At 35.7% G+C, this 16,520-nt stretch overlaps 1 protein-coding gene across 3 annotated transcripts in view; it reads left to right on the top strand.

Moving 5' to 3' along the window:
• BRF1 (BRF1 general transcription factor IIIB subunit) overlaps nt 1–16,520 on the top strand; it is a 247,175-nt gene that overhangs the window by 131,556 nt on the left and 99,099 nt on the right. For all 3 annotated transcript variants that reach the window (XM_081934659.1, XM_081934660.1, XM_081934661.1), the window contains 2 exons: nt 1,797–1,890; nt 15,688–15,814. In XM_081934659.1, the coding sequence (XP_081790785.1) occupies nt 1,797–1,890; nt 15,688–15,814 (221 nt within the window). The remainder of the gene's footprint in view (nt 1–1,796; nt 1,891–15,687; nt 15,815–16,520) is intronic.

Here is a 16,520-nt window from a genome sequence, read left to right on the forward strand (position 1 = left end):
GCGTTCGGAGGAAGCTCTCTGATTGGCCAAGGCGCGCGCTCCAGCCGGCGGGAGAATTCAAGGTTCCCTATTGGTTCTACCGGCTGACAGCTGTAAGTATAAATAGCTGTCAGCCGGCTCGCGTTTTGTCCGTTGTCAGTAGCCTGTTCTTAATAAACCTCGTTGAACTGACCGCTGCCTCAGTCTCCTCACTACAGATCCAACATTAAACTCACGAGATAGATTAAAGTGGCGGCATTTAACTGCCAAGTACTCCAGATCAGGAGAGCAGTGAGTGTCCATTGTTTTAACATGTGTGCTCCAGTTGTTATTTATGTAAACACAAAGCCCCCCTCCTCTGCTCTTCCCGGAGGCAATGGTTCTATCTGCTCAATATACTGAGTGTCCTTGTAATTCAATAGCCTCCCCTGGAATAGTAGGGACAAGCCACGTCTCTGTAAAGACTATAACATAGTAGCCCCAAATGTTTTTCTGCCGAGAGATAGTAAGTAAGATAAGGATACAGGATGGTCAAAGACCAGATATGGGGGGAGATTTTGAGTTAGTCCCTTCCCTTTTGAGGCTTGGGGCTGAGAGGGACCAAGTCCAGAACGGTTTAGATTAGGTGGAGTACACCCTTAATGATCCATGGGTCTTTGAGTGCTAGGATTGCTGTCCTAAGACACATGATGCAACCATGCTGATTTGGCAATTTTAGTCCTAATGGTGGTAATTAGTCAAGGACTAACTCGACCCGCTAAAACAAAAGGAGGGGGGGAATAAAACTACTTTAAAATAGTACGTTAAATAAATAATATATTTAGGCTTCTGAATTTTTAAAGTGAAGAACACAATATTTAATTCAACTATTAATGGTTTGAGTTAGAGAGAAAGGATGTCTAGCCATTTCTTTTCCTTTTTTTTTATTTCTTCCCAAGAAAAATATTTTTTAGTTGGCAGCCACTAATTAATATTTCAGTTGTGGTTTTCTTCCTGTACCTTCCTGAACAGAATTGTTGGGATATAGCAATATCAAGAGGATGTAGACTTATAAACCGCTTCCTACAGTAGTGCTTTACAGCCCTTTTTTAGCAGTTTACAGAGTCAGCATATTGCCCCTAACAATCTGGGTCCCCATTTTACTGACCTTGGATGGAAGGCTGAGTCAACTTTGAGCCAGTCAGAAGCAAACCCCTGGCAGTGGAACGCAGAGTTAGCCTGCAATACTGTGTTCTAACCACTGCGCTACCATGGCTCTTATGAGCTTTTCTATGTTGTGGAAAATATACATTAAAACATAGAGTATCTCCCAACTTTAGTGTAAAAGCACTGTTGAGGAGCTCTGAACCTTGAACGGAAATACTGAAAGCACTGAATGATGTTATGCAATTACTTTTTTTCGAGATAATTTTACTATGTAAATACAGCATGGTAAAAATGAAATATATGTACACGTTTTGAAATAATGTGGGTAAAAGCAAATGCATGCACTATTGTGGCGTTAGGACATTTCCCCCTAATTCTGTGTGCATGGATACATGTGTATGTGTGCAAGGAGGTGGTCTACCTACGTAGGTGAAATAATTTTTGAGGCTGAATATTATGCCATTCTGCTTTTCCCAAAATTTGTTTGGGCTGATGTAATATTTCTGCATGCAAAGTATTTTTTATAAAAATCCAGTTTAATCTTTCTGCAGCCCAACAGTATTTTAAAACTAATATGAGAAATAGAATTTCCAATGCCACCTATATAATTTAATGTATTCCTTTGCTACCCCCGGGTGCCTTTTTGATGTGACTCTCTTTTTATGTTCTAGCTCTTCTTGTTGCAGCAAGAATGCATGATTTTCGACGCACTGTTAAAGAAGTAATCAGGGTGGTTAAAGTTGGTGAATCAACATTAAGGAAAAGGTGAGTCAAGCTTGTAATTTGCTTTATATTTTACTTGAGATTAGAGCATTTCTGAAATTTATTATTTTTGCGTGGAAAATAAATCTGTTTTCCCTTTTCTGGAAAGACATCTTTTCTAACATTTTTTGGTTAAACTGTGTGTTATTTGGGGCAAAGGAAGTGTACTTTCTCTGTCACAGTGTCCGCCACTGCCACTGCCATAGGTTCCCCCCCGGAATCTGGATGCTTCCCACCAGGATGGCCCTCTAGAACTGGGGTCTCCAACCTTGGCAACTTTAAGACTTGTGGACTGCAACTCCCAGGCTTTGCTGGCTGAGGAACTCTGGGAGTTGAAGTCCACAAGTCTTAAAGTTGCCAAGGGTGGAGACCCCTGCTCTTGAAGACTCTTTCTTAGGCTTTGGGTACGCTGGCTGGAGCTTCCACCGGGTGATATGATATCTGTTTTATGTGTTGACTGGATTTGTCATCTGCCTAGTACATACATTGTAGTTTTGTGTACATTTTAATTTTATATTGTTTTATCCTATTCACCTGCTTAGAGTCAGTTTGGAGTTGGGCGGCATCTGAATGAAATAAACAAGCAAATAAATAAATAAATAAATAATAAATAAATAAATAAATAAATAAATAAATAAATAAATAAATAAATAAATAAATAAATAAATAAAGTGGAGCAGATTCACATATAATTTCATTTTTACATAATTTTTGCCAGAGTGTTACATAGAATATCATAATGGAATGTGATCAATACTGCACATGAGAGACTAACTGGAACTGAATCCAAATATTGACTGTATATTGATGGCAGTTCTTCTACCTCATATTTTGGCAATTGGAGGAGCAGTTGGACTTCAGAAGCTGAAATTTCATTGAAGAGATAGCGTTGAACTGACAGTTAAACATAAACATTTATATTGGAACTAGCCACCTGCAAGCAATTGGTTTGTGGAACTGATGTGAGTCATCCATGTTTCCTTCTATGTTTAACTCTTGCAATCCTAGGACATAACATTCTGGTCTGTTATAGATAGGCTGTTTCTTTTCCTGTTAAAAGATACTTCTTCCCAGTCATAATTGTAATTAAAATACAGAGCAGAAGCTTGGTAAATCCAATTTTATGGGTTTATGTTGGTCCAAAGCTCAGTAATGAATGTATTTCTTTAGTCTCATTCTGAATGCTTATGGGATCTGCAAAAGATCACATCTTAAAAAAAATATTAATTCAGTTGCTCGTAACCAAAGCCTACATATAAATGGTGCACCTGAACCTGCAGGCTTCTCCATAAATTACTTCTGGAAATGTATCTTTTTCTATGTATAAAGTGTCTGCTTATTTTGAAATAAATGGGGAATGAAATCCTTCGGGAAAGGGAGCTTCATGCAAAATTTTTGCAAAGTACTAGTGGTTATGACAGCTGTTCAAATGTCATGGTTTCTACAGGGATGTAAAAAATTAATAGTTTTATCATATTTTATTTTTAATTTAAGTTTTAATTATTTAACATAATAAATTGAACATTAAAAATGGGAAACTTAGACTTTGGTGTTGTGAACTGTTTAAATAAAATCCATAGGACATATTTACTTTTTGCAGCTAGATAGAATGAAAGCTGATTCTCTATTCAGTTTGCTGAGGATAAAAGGTTTCTATTAAGCCCCAACACTGTTTAATTTCAAGAGCACAGCTTATGCAAATATATCAACTTTCTGAATAATGTAATTTAGGTTTGTGTAATGCAAGTATTCTGTGACTAAAAAAATCCTTTTGATGTGTCATATTTAGGATTGCAAGATAGTTACGTCAGGGTTTCTTATTGTTTTATATGCAAAATGTTTTATATGCAAAATGTTTTCCATTTTTACTCTTTAATAATTTGCATTTACAGGGAGCCCTAAGTTCCATTCTAACAGAAAACATCCTGTTTTCTTGTTTACTAGAAAATAAATAATTCCAGTATTAACATATTCATTTTGAATTACTATGTTTACAAAGTAACATTTAAATTTTGCCTGAAATCATTGAAATTAATAGAATCAGTTTAGGCAAATGATTGCTATTCATCAATATATTCCAATATTATTTTTGATAGTATTTTTTACTATTATAACCATAGGTCATAGCCTCACACATTGCAAAAATCACTAAGTTAAAAAACACATTAAAATAACAAATAAGACCCCAAACATAGTTTGTATAAATAAACTATGTAGGAGAGAATAAAAAAGCCTATAATAAACATGGCAAAAGGATCACAAACTTTCTGAAGTAAACAAATCTGCAAAATATAACCCTCATTACTTACATGAATCAAAAGTTGACATGGCTTTGAGCAGCTGTTCAAATAAAGACTGTCACAGCTGTGAAGGTCATCCTATTCTTAGGAAACAAACTTTCTAGGGGGTTGGTCAAGCCCATTTCCTTTTTTAATATTGGAGCTAAATATTTCATAGTGGCTGCTAAGTAGGCATGATGAGCAAGTAATGAGGAATATCACCTTTAATATCCTATGCAATGAAGTCATAGGCAAAGGTTGTAGGAAATTTGCCTATAATATTTAACCAGTATAGCTAAGGCACCTCCTTATATTCTGTTTTATCATGTAATTCCTGCCAGCTAAAGAGGGATGTGGATCAAATAATTTCATTTAAACATGTTCTTCATAGCACACCATTGAGCAGTCTTTTTTTGATATATAAATTGATGTAAATTGGATTTTGGATTTATATCTTTGTCTTGCTGTAAAATTATATACAATGATTTGCATTCCTAAAGTATATCATTGATGGAATACAGATGGTTGGAAGTTGACTTCAGGTAGTCTCTGGATTTGAGACCCTACGTTGCCTAGAGTAATTGACATGCTTAGAATAAAACTTGACATTGTGGTTTTTTTTTTTTTGGTGTTATATCAGCTAAAATGTGACATAATTGGCTGATGTTATCCTTATTATTGGCAAAGAATGCTGCATTTGACCCAGCTACCCTTATACTTTCTATATTATATTAAAATAATTTTATGTGAAAGTCTCAATTGACCAAAATCATGATGGCAAGCAGAGCTCTATATCTTGAGTCCATCTGGTGATGACCACAATATATCCATATGGAAGATTACTTTGAATGTAAGAGGAATATGTGAAAAAGCATATGAAAAATCAAAGGAAATTAAAAAAAAATTGTTATGCACCTGTGAAACCAAGAGAAAGGAAAAGGATGGGGAAAATGTGAAATCCAAGTGATCTGATCTGTGGGTTGAATTGATTCATACATGAAGGGAAGTGAAGGAATATATTGAATTATGAACAAAAAGGCTAAAATGTCTGTTAGAAAGAATGAGTTTGGACTATCTAAGTTAATTCACATTAAAATAGGTAGCCAAAGGTTGGAGGTAGTTGCACATTGTGCATTAGTGAATAGTGATAGTGGAATAATATGAGATGAGTTTGAGGTAGAACTGTGCAACTTTCTAATGTATGATTCCGACTGTCAAAATTATGTTATTTCAGAACATTTCTCAAACATGCTACTTATCTGGAGTCCTACAATATACAATATACCTTAAAAGTAATCTCCATTTGCAACCACAATTGGACCAGAATTTCAATAATAATTCATGACAGTCATAAGACAGTATGTTGAGGAACCCATGTGATTGAGCCTGTTTTTATGACTATGTTTACAGTGCAGTTAAACAAATCTTGTGGTTGTAAGTCCAAATCCATTTTCCCAAATAGGAATTTTTGGAGCTAGAAACCAGCAGAACATGTCACAAATCTCAGTCTTGTGATCACAAGACACTGCAAGCAGTTGTAAATGGGAGCTGCTTTCTAAGTGCCCAAAATGCAGTCGTGTGACAGGGGTGGTTGAGTGGGAGGAGCAACAGGTCAAAAATCACCTTTTTAAAATTACTCTGAATGGTTGTTAAGCGATAAGCCAAGGATTACCTGTATATTTGACAGCCTTTAAAGATGACGTGAAACAATTGGTTCACAATGCAACAGCCAAAGTATTGACTGGTCTACACATAATATACAGTATGTTCTAAGTCCAGCATAGATGTCTTTAATTTCCAAGTAAAATTAAAGTATATGTTTTAGCCTATAAAGGTTCTTTATGGATTTGTTGTGAGGCACTTGTAATATTATTGTCTTGCACCTGATTCATATATCCTAGGAGAAATTGCATCATCAGCTTGTGAAGATGGAGAACCATCAATACTTTTCAATTGGTGCATCTGCATTAGAGAACAACCTCTTCTGAAAATATGATCGGCCCCCATGCTTCTAGTTTTGGGGTTATTAAAAGCTGAACTATTCTGGAGAGGCTTTGATGTTTTAGGACAGTGTTTTTCAACCTTGGCAACTTGAAGATGTCTGGACTTCAACTCCCAGAATTCCCCAGCCAGCGAATGCTGGCTGGGGAATTCTGGGAGTTGAAGTCCAGACATCTTCAAGTTGCCAAGGTTGAAAAACACTGTTTTAGGAGACCTGGATCCAGCTAATTCTGCATCCTACTTCTCCCAGTAGCTGACCAGATATCTTTTGAAAACTCAGAATCAAGACAATAACTATATCCCACTTGTTTATATTATTCTTGACTAGAAGTATAGTGCTTCTGGACTTATGACTTACAGCCATCGATAGACTGAAAGGGTTGTCATTCTAATTGAATGGTTTTTAGCTGATCAACCTACTGATTTGTGGGCTTATCCTCTATGAATTTATAAGCCTCAGAGTAAGCTAAGGCATAGTAAAAACTCTTTTTGAAAACCACCATTATAATTTATTTAAGCTTAAAACCTGCTGATTTAAGGCAGTAATAAAGCTTATAGCTAGTAAGATATTTTGCGGTTTCCAAATGATTCAGAAGGATTATTGGTATACAGTTTTCATTTTATTTGGGTGATAGCAAATGCACTGAATTGTAAAAGAAGCACATTCAGTTGAGCAGTTGTTTAAAATGAAGGAGTGTGAGTACAAAATTTGTGCTTTGAAATGTTTACTCAGGTCATGCACGTCAACTAAATTGACAGTGTTATTTACTTTGACAAGGTAAATGTGACAGCTGAATTATTTTCCAGGATCTATAATTATAGCTGTATTTATCACAGATTCGTAAAACATGATTGATGTTTCTCAAATAATCTCACATTATATTGCATTTATCAAGGGCACATTCAAAACAAATCTTTTTCACTAAGCTTCCCTGAGCTCAATATTTTTTTCTTGAAGCATTTGGATTCTTAAAATGTCATTAGGTAGCAGTTGGTTGAATTAATAAGTACTTGTTTCATGTAACTCTCTTAAATTGTGCAAGAATCTTTTTATGGATCTGAGGCCTCTGACAAGTTACCTGAGATTTTATCTGGGAAAAATTCTGCATAGACTTCTCATTTGTTTTTAATATAATAATAATAATAATAATAAATTTGGATTTATTAGCCGCTCCCTTTCCAAGTAGGACTCGGGGCGGCGTACAATGGAGCATAAAACATAAAAGATATATAACAGCACAAAAACGTACATACATACACAACACATATACATACACACATACATTTTCTCAGCATAGACTACCAGAGAGGAACTCTTAATCATCATATACTTTAAATTCAGAATCTCCACATTCAGTAATTGGCATCTTTATCTAAGGCTAGGAAGGATTCCTGTTTGAACCAATACTCTTTTAGTTGGATCAGGGGTTTTATTCCATAAACAGCAGCTTCCTATGTATTGGGCTTTTCAAAGGCATACAAGAAATTTCTAGATACTGACTCTTCATTGCGAAATTGGCTTCCTCCGCAGAAAGCTGATACAAATAGTTTAGTTTCTTACTTTCAGCCAAGAATGAAACCACAACCCAATCTCCCTATCTTCCTACTTTGACTAGCATCAAGGTTTGTGTGCATGTGCATACGCACAAGTTAATCAATAGATTATTGGCTGTTCCTTTCCTGGCATTGTGAGGCATCTGATATATGTTTAACATAACATCATACAACACAACATAAAACATAACATAACATGTAACATAATAAAACATAACATAAAACATAACGTAACAAAACAACATAATATAATACAATGTAACATAGTATTACATTCTCAGTAGCTAAGGAACTCTTAGTTCCAATGCTAACAGCTTCATTCCTTACACCATTTCCATATCTGTTTCTTTTTGTTTCTCTTTAAATCTGGTGGTGTCAGCACTTCTTTCCTTCTGTCTGTCTGATTTTTGATGGCTAGAAGGTGTTTTTTTTTCCTTCTTCCATCTCCATTTCTTTGACGGAGCTGTTGAAATCTCTTTCTTAGAGCAATCCTGACTGGATAATAGAAAGGAAAATTCCCATTTCCTCTTCAGCTGGAGAGATCTGTCTAGTTTGGGATCTCTCCCTGCTTCCACTGAGTTTGGATGGAAGGAAAGAGTGATATTTTTATCTTTACTATTTGTCAACAGGAGCTCCTCTCACTCTAGAACTCTTCCTCTTATCTTGGATTGGAATAGTCTCCATCATTACTTGTACAAGTAGCTCTTTCTGCATTCCCCTTGGAGTCACAAATGCTGGTGAATGCCAACACCCAATTGCCTGGCCAGTCAGGCAACCTACAATAGTTATCACTCTGGAATTCTTTCGAAGGAATGATTGCCTCTTATAGTAGCTAGCAAACCCTTTCTAGGGAATGAGGGGAAAATGCATGTTTCAGTTGTGACTGGAAGCTGCAGAATTGATCTTCCCAGTTACAGGAAATGGATTAATAAGCTTGTCATTCGACTTTTTAAATGGTTCTGTAGAGGGAAGAAAGAAAGCCAGATGTGATTTTTAGCAACAGTGGAGGGTGGGTGGTTGTTGTTGTTTTTTTTTTTTGACAGAGATGCTTGTAGGAAACCTGGGTGCAATCCAGTTGATCCTAGGTGGCTTGAAGATCCTGGAATGAAAGAAGGCAAAGAAATGTTCAGCAAATAGAAGTAGGTGATAACTCTAGGTATCCTGAACTGTTAAAATCTTAGTGGAGGCATGAACTGAGTTGTGATTAGCAAACTCGGCTACAAGTAAAATGTGAGGTCATTTGTCTGATTGGTACTTTACATGGCAGTGAAGGTTTTGCTTTATGGAAGCTTTTGAGCTCTGATTTTCTCCTTGATTATTGATGATGGGCAAGAATAGCTGGAGTTTTCTAGAGTTTCCAAAAAGATGCCATGAATTGGGAGGCCCTGCTCAGAAATGAGATGATAGGTTCTGGAAAACTTGCTGAATGATCAGTTGAGGCAGAAGGGAGGTGACAACAGGAAATAAAATTGGCTTTTTGAGAAAAGAGATTACGTATCTCCAACAGGGTATTCAGTTTTGTAACATTTGATAAGTCAATTAGAATGTCCAAAGAAACCATATCCCAAGCTTCCTATGTGGAGGAAAGGGGACGTAACAGTTCAGATGGTCAAAGTCGCAACTGGGAATTGTCACAACTGGGCAAGTCACAGAAAAAAGCATTGGTCATTTTAAATATTTTAAAGTCTCTAGATGACTGGCTGTCATGCCAGAATCACAATAGCTGTTCCCTTAAGGAAAGATGGACAAAGGTGTTCCTGAAGGTTATCTTTAGGAGCCCACATACATGGATCTTGCTGTACTATGTAGGAGTGCTGAATTAGAGAAAGAATTTCTTTTGCCACTCATGGGTGTCAGAGGAAAAGAACATTTTTTGGGTACAGAATGAAGTGGGTAAGAAATACTCCAGCTTATGTGATAAATCTTCAGCCAAATTGTTCTGCAAGCTAGAATATAAGAGAGATTGAACTTTGAAACAAAGACAAGTGTGCCCACTGACCTGGCACTGTGCAAGCTTGTGGGCGATTTGTAAGTGTTCCAATTTTTTTTTGTGGCCAATCTGAACTTCTGTTGGGTATTGAAGACCTTTGAAGATGTTATCTATACTCTAATGCTTCTTTATTAAATAACATAAGGAACTATGTTCCTTTTGTTTGGAAGGAAAGGAGTAACAAGAACAAGTTGCCCTTACATTCTGGACTAGATTGTAAAAGGGTGGTTCCTAAGGAAAAATAGAAAATTTATGGTTTGATAAGAAGATGGGAGATGATTGATAAGAAAGACAGTTGAGTATTCGACTCAGACTTGCCGTTATCCAACATGGTCAAATGAATCAACACAGCAATGATAGGAATAAATTTACACCTCCCACAATGAGAATCAAAAGTAACAAAATATTGACAGGTCTCTTGCATGTGAATCGAACTGTTAGCTCCTCTGAGATTAATAAATCTCAGTTTAGTAAAAATATGTGCCTTCTGCAAAAAGTTTAAGAGTTCTATCTCAATAAGGGAAAGGATAGTAATTCCTAATTATTACAGAGCTCAGGAGTTGCCATTCATGGATCACACACAAAAAAACATACCTTGTTTTTAACCCCAAAAAAGTAGAAGTGCTGATAAGAGTGGGGGGGGGGCATTTAGTTTTAATATGACCTTGATTTCCAGTAAGCATATAGTTTACCTTTAAATAATATAGTTAAATCAAGCGTGGGCAGTCATTGGAGAAGTCTGTGGGCACATGGTCTCCCATCACACATGTGGGTGTATCAGGTTTTGACAAATGTTCTAGAAACTCCCTGAAGTTTTTAAAATTGTGATAGGCCTATTTTAGGGCTTGCATTTTAATTTTCATGTGTTTCCCATCTCAGCGTGTCAGGAAAGTGTTGTCACTTTTAAATATTCTTTACCAGAAGAGACTTCAAGAATCATAAAAAGGGGGTTCATATTTTAAATAGTGTCTCTAAGATAAACCTCTCTCGGAAATTTAGTGTGACATGGAGTCAAAAAAGTTTAAGTATATAAAGAAAATGAGAGCTACGGGAATCCACTTTTGACCAATGGCAGAGTTGTGATAAAGGCAGTTGTGAGATGAGAGCCAGGAACTAGAAATCATAAGCTGTAGACTAGAGACATGCATTGGTCCTCGACTTTTGACCGATTGTTGAACAAAGTGGCTGTTAAATAAGATGCCCATGTGAGTGCTTCACTTAATGACTGCAATCCTGGTATTCCTGGTTGCAATTGTTAAATAATTTTGTAAGTTGTTAAGTGGATATAATAACAGCTAAGGAATGTGGGATGGCTGGGGAGAGAGGCACTAGGAGGGTCAGGAGCTGAAAATCTTCCCTTCTGAAATCCATGTAAGATTTCCAGGTTGTGAGTGGAGAGACACACATATGTGGCCAGTGCTGGACTTCCCGGGGCTTCCTCATTCTCCCGTGTGCTTGTTTCCTTACTGTGTTGCCTTTCTATTCAGAAACTGAAAATCCCACCTCCCCTGAAATCCAAGCAGGATTTTTAGTCCCTGAACAAAGAGACTCTTGGGTGCTGCCTGCACCAGATCTCCCAGGGCGTCCCCCACCTGTCTGAGGCAGTCCATGTTCCTTATCTTATCTGTGCTGCCTCTCTGCTCTCTGATTGGATTTCAGGTCCCTCTTGTCTCTGAGGGATGGCTGAAAGAGGCTGAAAGCCAGCAGTAAAGATTGCCAATGACGATCACATCATTATGGAGTGCTTGGCAACCGGTCATAAGTGGGATCAGGTTGCCAAGCATCCAGATTGCAATCACATTACCACAGGAGTGGTGGTACAGTGTTTTGCGATCGCCGTAAATGCTTTACAGACCATGAATTACCCTTTCCACGGCCATTGTAATTATAGACCATGGTAAAACAAATGGTCATAAGTCAAGAGCTTCCTGTACTGTACTGTGCCTAACCAGTCAAAGTCTCAGCTTGATAAGGAAATTTCTATCTTGTGGCCTGCTTACGGGAGACCAGTGACTCAGGCTGAATGAATAGAGTCCGTGTAGAGTTCCCTAATTTTTACTACATGACAAAGGTTCCTGTCCATAGTTTGGGGGCTTGAGCAGGAGGACAGCATGAACTCTCAATTGTAGATAAGGAGAGGAAGATGACACTCAAAAACATTCTGGTTTGGAATGTAGAGTACTCCTTCATGCCTGTATTCTATTAGTGTCATTATGTTTCTGAAATACTGCTTAGGACGTAACAGTGTGGTTATTTCTACCTCCCAGTCCTCTCAGCACAAGCCATGAATATTTTCTCAGCATAGTATGTAAGGGTGGGTACATTGAATAAAAGGCATGTGCTGTTGCATGAGCTTGTAGCCAAGAACTGAAGGCATTTTCAACCTCTAGTATTACTTTATAAGCTATACACATTCTCAGCCTGCATTGGTAGTCACTGGAGAATGCATAATGCATTTATATAAAATGACAATTGCTTCAGCTTTAGGCCTGTGAAGAGGTAAATGAGTTCATGTAAATTACATATCCTAGCAAGCACTGTACAAAATAACAAAAGATGCTTTCAAGGGTGGAAAGGAGTGCTGTTCAGTTTTCTATTGTGTAGTGTGCCAAGTTTTGAAATTTATCATGAGCTTTGTATTAAACAGAGCAAACAAGTTAAGGTTATATTATATATCTGGGAGAAAAAAAATCATACAATATTGGTGGTTAGTAGATATGTGTCAGTTAAGATAGATCTTAAATCAGCTGTCAAGCAGATGGCTGACTTTGGGCTGTTACCAAAAAGAAAAGAATGTTGGTTATGAATGGAAATAACTTGGCTTTATTTGGTACCTGGCTATAAATTTCATTGGATACAGATCAAAGTTATTTTGCTAAATTAAGTAGTGTCTTGAAATATGTAAAATGATTTTAAATTGTATCATTGGGTGAATCATACACTTTTGGCCAATGTAATGGACAATGATCCAATTTACTGTAGGTACCCTCTTAATTTTCTTCTAGTAAGACATGAGCAACAATCTCTTTCTATGGAGTAAGTGCTATTTTCCAATTTCCTTCAGTAATTCCTTTCCTTTTAGCAAACAGTTTGTTACATTGATAATAAATATTTCAGCAATACTCAGTATTTTCATTTTCATGCTCATTCCTTTTAGACAATAGTCCACATCACATTTGCTTTTTAGAGTCACAAAGTCGTTATATTTCATCTGATCCTGTTGCTTCATTTTTTTTGCCCAATGACTAGTCTTGATGTATAAATAAGAAATGAAGAAGTGGGTTTACAAGAATTTCTTTCTCATGGCATGTAGCAGTGAATATTTATTATGATCTTCAGTGCAAAACATGAGTTTGCATGGTAAGGACTTCTGCCTTTTTAATAAAAAAAACAAACTGGTAGATGCAGAACATGTATTCTTTCATGTCCTATAAAGAGATGCTCTTCTTTCATAAATGGGGACCAACCATCCTTGGATTCAATTTCATATTGAGATCACAGGATATAATTTTACATTACAAAATGTAATTTAGGAGTTATGAGTTGTATATCTAAATGAACAATTATGGTGAAACTGGACAGCTCTTATACCTCTCTTATTGTGAAACACTCTGAATTACAAAAAATTAAATCCAGAAAGAGATTTTATTATGTAACTATTAAATGAAATTTTCTTTTCCCATTTGATACTTATATACCAGTTGAAATTGATAGGGCCATTATAGTTGGTCAAAAGCTTTTAATATTTAAGGTTAAAACGACTAGTGCATTTTTGGTGCATTTTTCACTAAAATACAATTTAAAGTTCCAATAGACTCTGCTATTGATCCACCTTTAGTAAATCTATCTTGATCCAAATTTATATACTCAGTAGTTAATTTGCTTGATCTTTTGACCAAATAAATTATAAAAGTATTTCGACTTTATTCAAAATATAGTTGGTTGATAGGATTCAGATCTCTGTTAGTTTTTGGTATCATAACTAACCACTTGATAACTTGAATCAGAAATGTGATTATCCTGTAGTACTGAGGCAAACAAAAGAATGAAAATAGAGGGCAATTATTTTTGAAATATTTTGATAAACAGTTAAAGTAATATTATCAATTTATTTAATTACTTGTTATATTTCTTTGGAAGATAGTTGGTTGCAATATGTTCTATGAGCTGCTTAGCTAGCAGTGACTGTAATTGAGTGTAGAAAATCATTTATTTTATTTAAATGTACATGCTCTGATGAATACAGTTAGCATAAAGCTGTATACTTTATATATTTATTTATTTATTTTAACATTTCTTTCTGAATATGCTTTAACTGAGTTATTTTAATCTGTGAAGCTTTCTTTTTTAATTTATTTGCTAATAAGTCATACGCCTTATTGCCATGCTAAAATTTCTGTTAAATACATATCTACTTGGAGGCAATTTTATTACATTCCAAGACATCTAATCCTCTTCTCTTTCCCTCTAATCCTCTTCCCCTTTGAATCATTTTTATTAATGTCTTTATAACCTATATTTCTATATTTTAACTCTACTCTCTTCTTTTAAATAAACCAAAAAATGACACACACAATAATTAACATTATCATTAAAATTATAATTAACATTTCTTAATAAAACACTAGTTTTTAATATTATGTGTGTGTGTAAATATATGTGTTTGCATGTGTTAACAAAACAGCTATATAAGTATTACTATGGTATAGAAGGCTATATATTTTCATGATTTAAAACCTATATTATACCAGTTGGTAGGAAGAGTCCAGTGGTTGCATGGAAAAATAGGCACTATGTCCGGAAGCTATTAAATACATGGGGATTATTATTCCCAGGAAAATATTTACTTTAGTAGGTAACAACATTTTAAAATACATTACCCAGATGAAACATATTGAAGAGAACAATAAGAAATACCCCTGTTTATGCAGAATAATTAGTGTTACAAAAATGAACCTTGAAGATAGATACATATTTTAAAGTAATGCTTATGTTGGTTTAACATAAATATTTTAGACCAATTGATAAGCTAATGGTTAAATTCTCCTAGAAAGAACAAACATTCCAGCCTCTGAGGTTTTCCAATGGCAGACCTCTCAGTGATTGTTTTGAAACAGCAGCATTAAGTAAGAGATTTCTGGATTCCTATATATCAGTTTCAGGCAATCTCAGAAAGTCTTAAATAGCATAGTGAGTTTTTAACATATTATAGTTGTTAGATGATAGGGTTCTTATAATCTGTCTTGAATGTAATCTGCATCGGCATAAGCAAGAGTCCTTTCCTTCCCCACCTCATCCGAATTTAAATCCTATATCAGCCTAGCCACTCTATGGATATGATGAAGTGGTGTGGAGCTTATGTCTTTAAATAAAATTAATTAGCTGAAAAAGATACTAACAGAGTTCTTCAGACTCCGAAAAGATTTAAAGCAGGGGTGTCAAACTCGTGTAGTCACAGCATCATCACGTGACGTATCGGGACTTTCCTCTCTTTTATTAAACCGGGCATGGGCGTGGCCAGCGTGTGACGCATCCGGCCCATGGGCTGCAAATTTGACAGCCCTGATTTAAAGTCTGGAGACTAATTGTCATTTCAGATTTAGACAGCTTTTAATGTAGGTTAAACCTGCTTGCAAAATTAGGTTATAATGATTCTTAAGTGAAATTGGCTTAATGACAAGATGTTTACATTTTGAAAAAATGTGCAGTTGGTTCCTGCGTTTTGATATACACTTCAAAGGGAAGAAGATTTTGCTTGCCTATCTTGCATATTGGACATTAGTTTTGTTGGAATGAAATACAGAAATGAAATGAAACGTCTGCAAGTAAACAAGCTCAGAGAACACCAAGGACTCCACAATACAGAAATTGATTTTTCTCAATTTGTATATAGTTTTGCTGCGAAAAATTTTGTGTGTAAATTTTGGCTTGTATATTGTGACAGTCATCCATTAATTTTTTAATATATGCTTTTAGACTTACTGAATTTGAAGACACACCTGCAAGTCAGCTAACAATAGATGAGTTCATGACCATTGACCTGGAAGTGGAATGTGATCCTCCTTCATTTACAGCTGGTCAACGAAAGATAAAGATTCAACAGGTGAATCTTTCAGTTTTTCATTTCCCTAATTCTTAATTCCTTTTGTAATAGGAGTTATAAAGCTCTGCCATGCTATCTTTGTAATTTTATCTTTCACATCTGTAGCACCAGTAAACTATGTAATAATGTCTGCAGTTCCCTCACTGCATCAGATTCTAATTCAATAAAAACATTCTGAAAAACAAAAAATATTATTTCCCATTTATCTTGATCATTAGAAAATATAATATTTTTGTTATTTATTTATTTTTTTGGCTAAATTTTATCTTAAAGCACTTGAGACTTTTGCAAAACAGCTGTTGGATCTTTCTAGCAGCAATCAGAACTGGAAAGGAACAGTTGAGGTTCAAGTCTCTCTGAGCTCTGATTAGTAAACAATAGTAAAAGAATTTCTTATACAATTACTTCAAATATGAATACACACATATGTGCATGCACACAGACAAAGACACAGGCACACACATGGCATTCAAAGCAGTTAGCTGGTTGCTTCTCCCCCCTTCCTGTGTCTGTGCCACATAGTGGAGGAAGTTTCTCTTTCACATCTGGATATTGTTTATACAATGGCAACAAGATTCTTTATCAGAATACACTATTACAGTATCACTACCAATATATCATCTGATTCCATTTCAATGGTTCTTCCCTAGTGTACCGAATGTACAAGAAAGGCATTTCTCAGTCACAATAATGGGCTTGCATTATG

The sequence above is a fragment of the Natrix helvetica genome, assembly GCF_964273705.1.
Source record: "Natrix helvetica genome assembly, chromosome: 1".
Lineage (NCBI taxonomy): Eukaryota > Metazoa > Chordata > Lepidosauria > Squamata > Natricidae > Natrix > Natrix helvetica.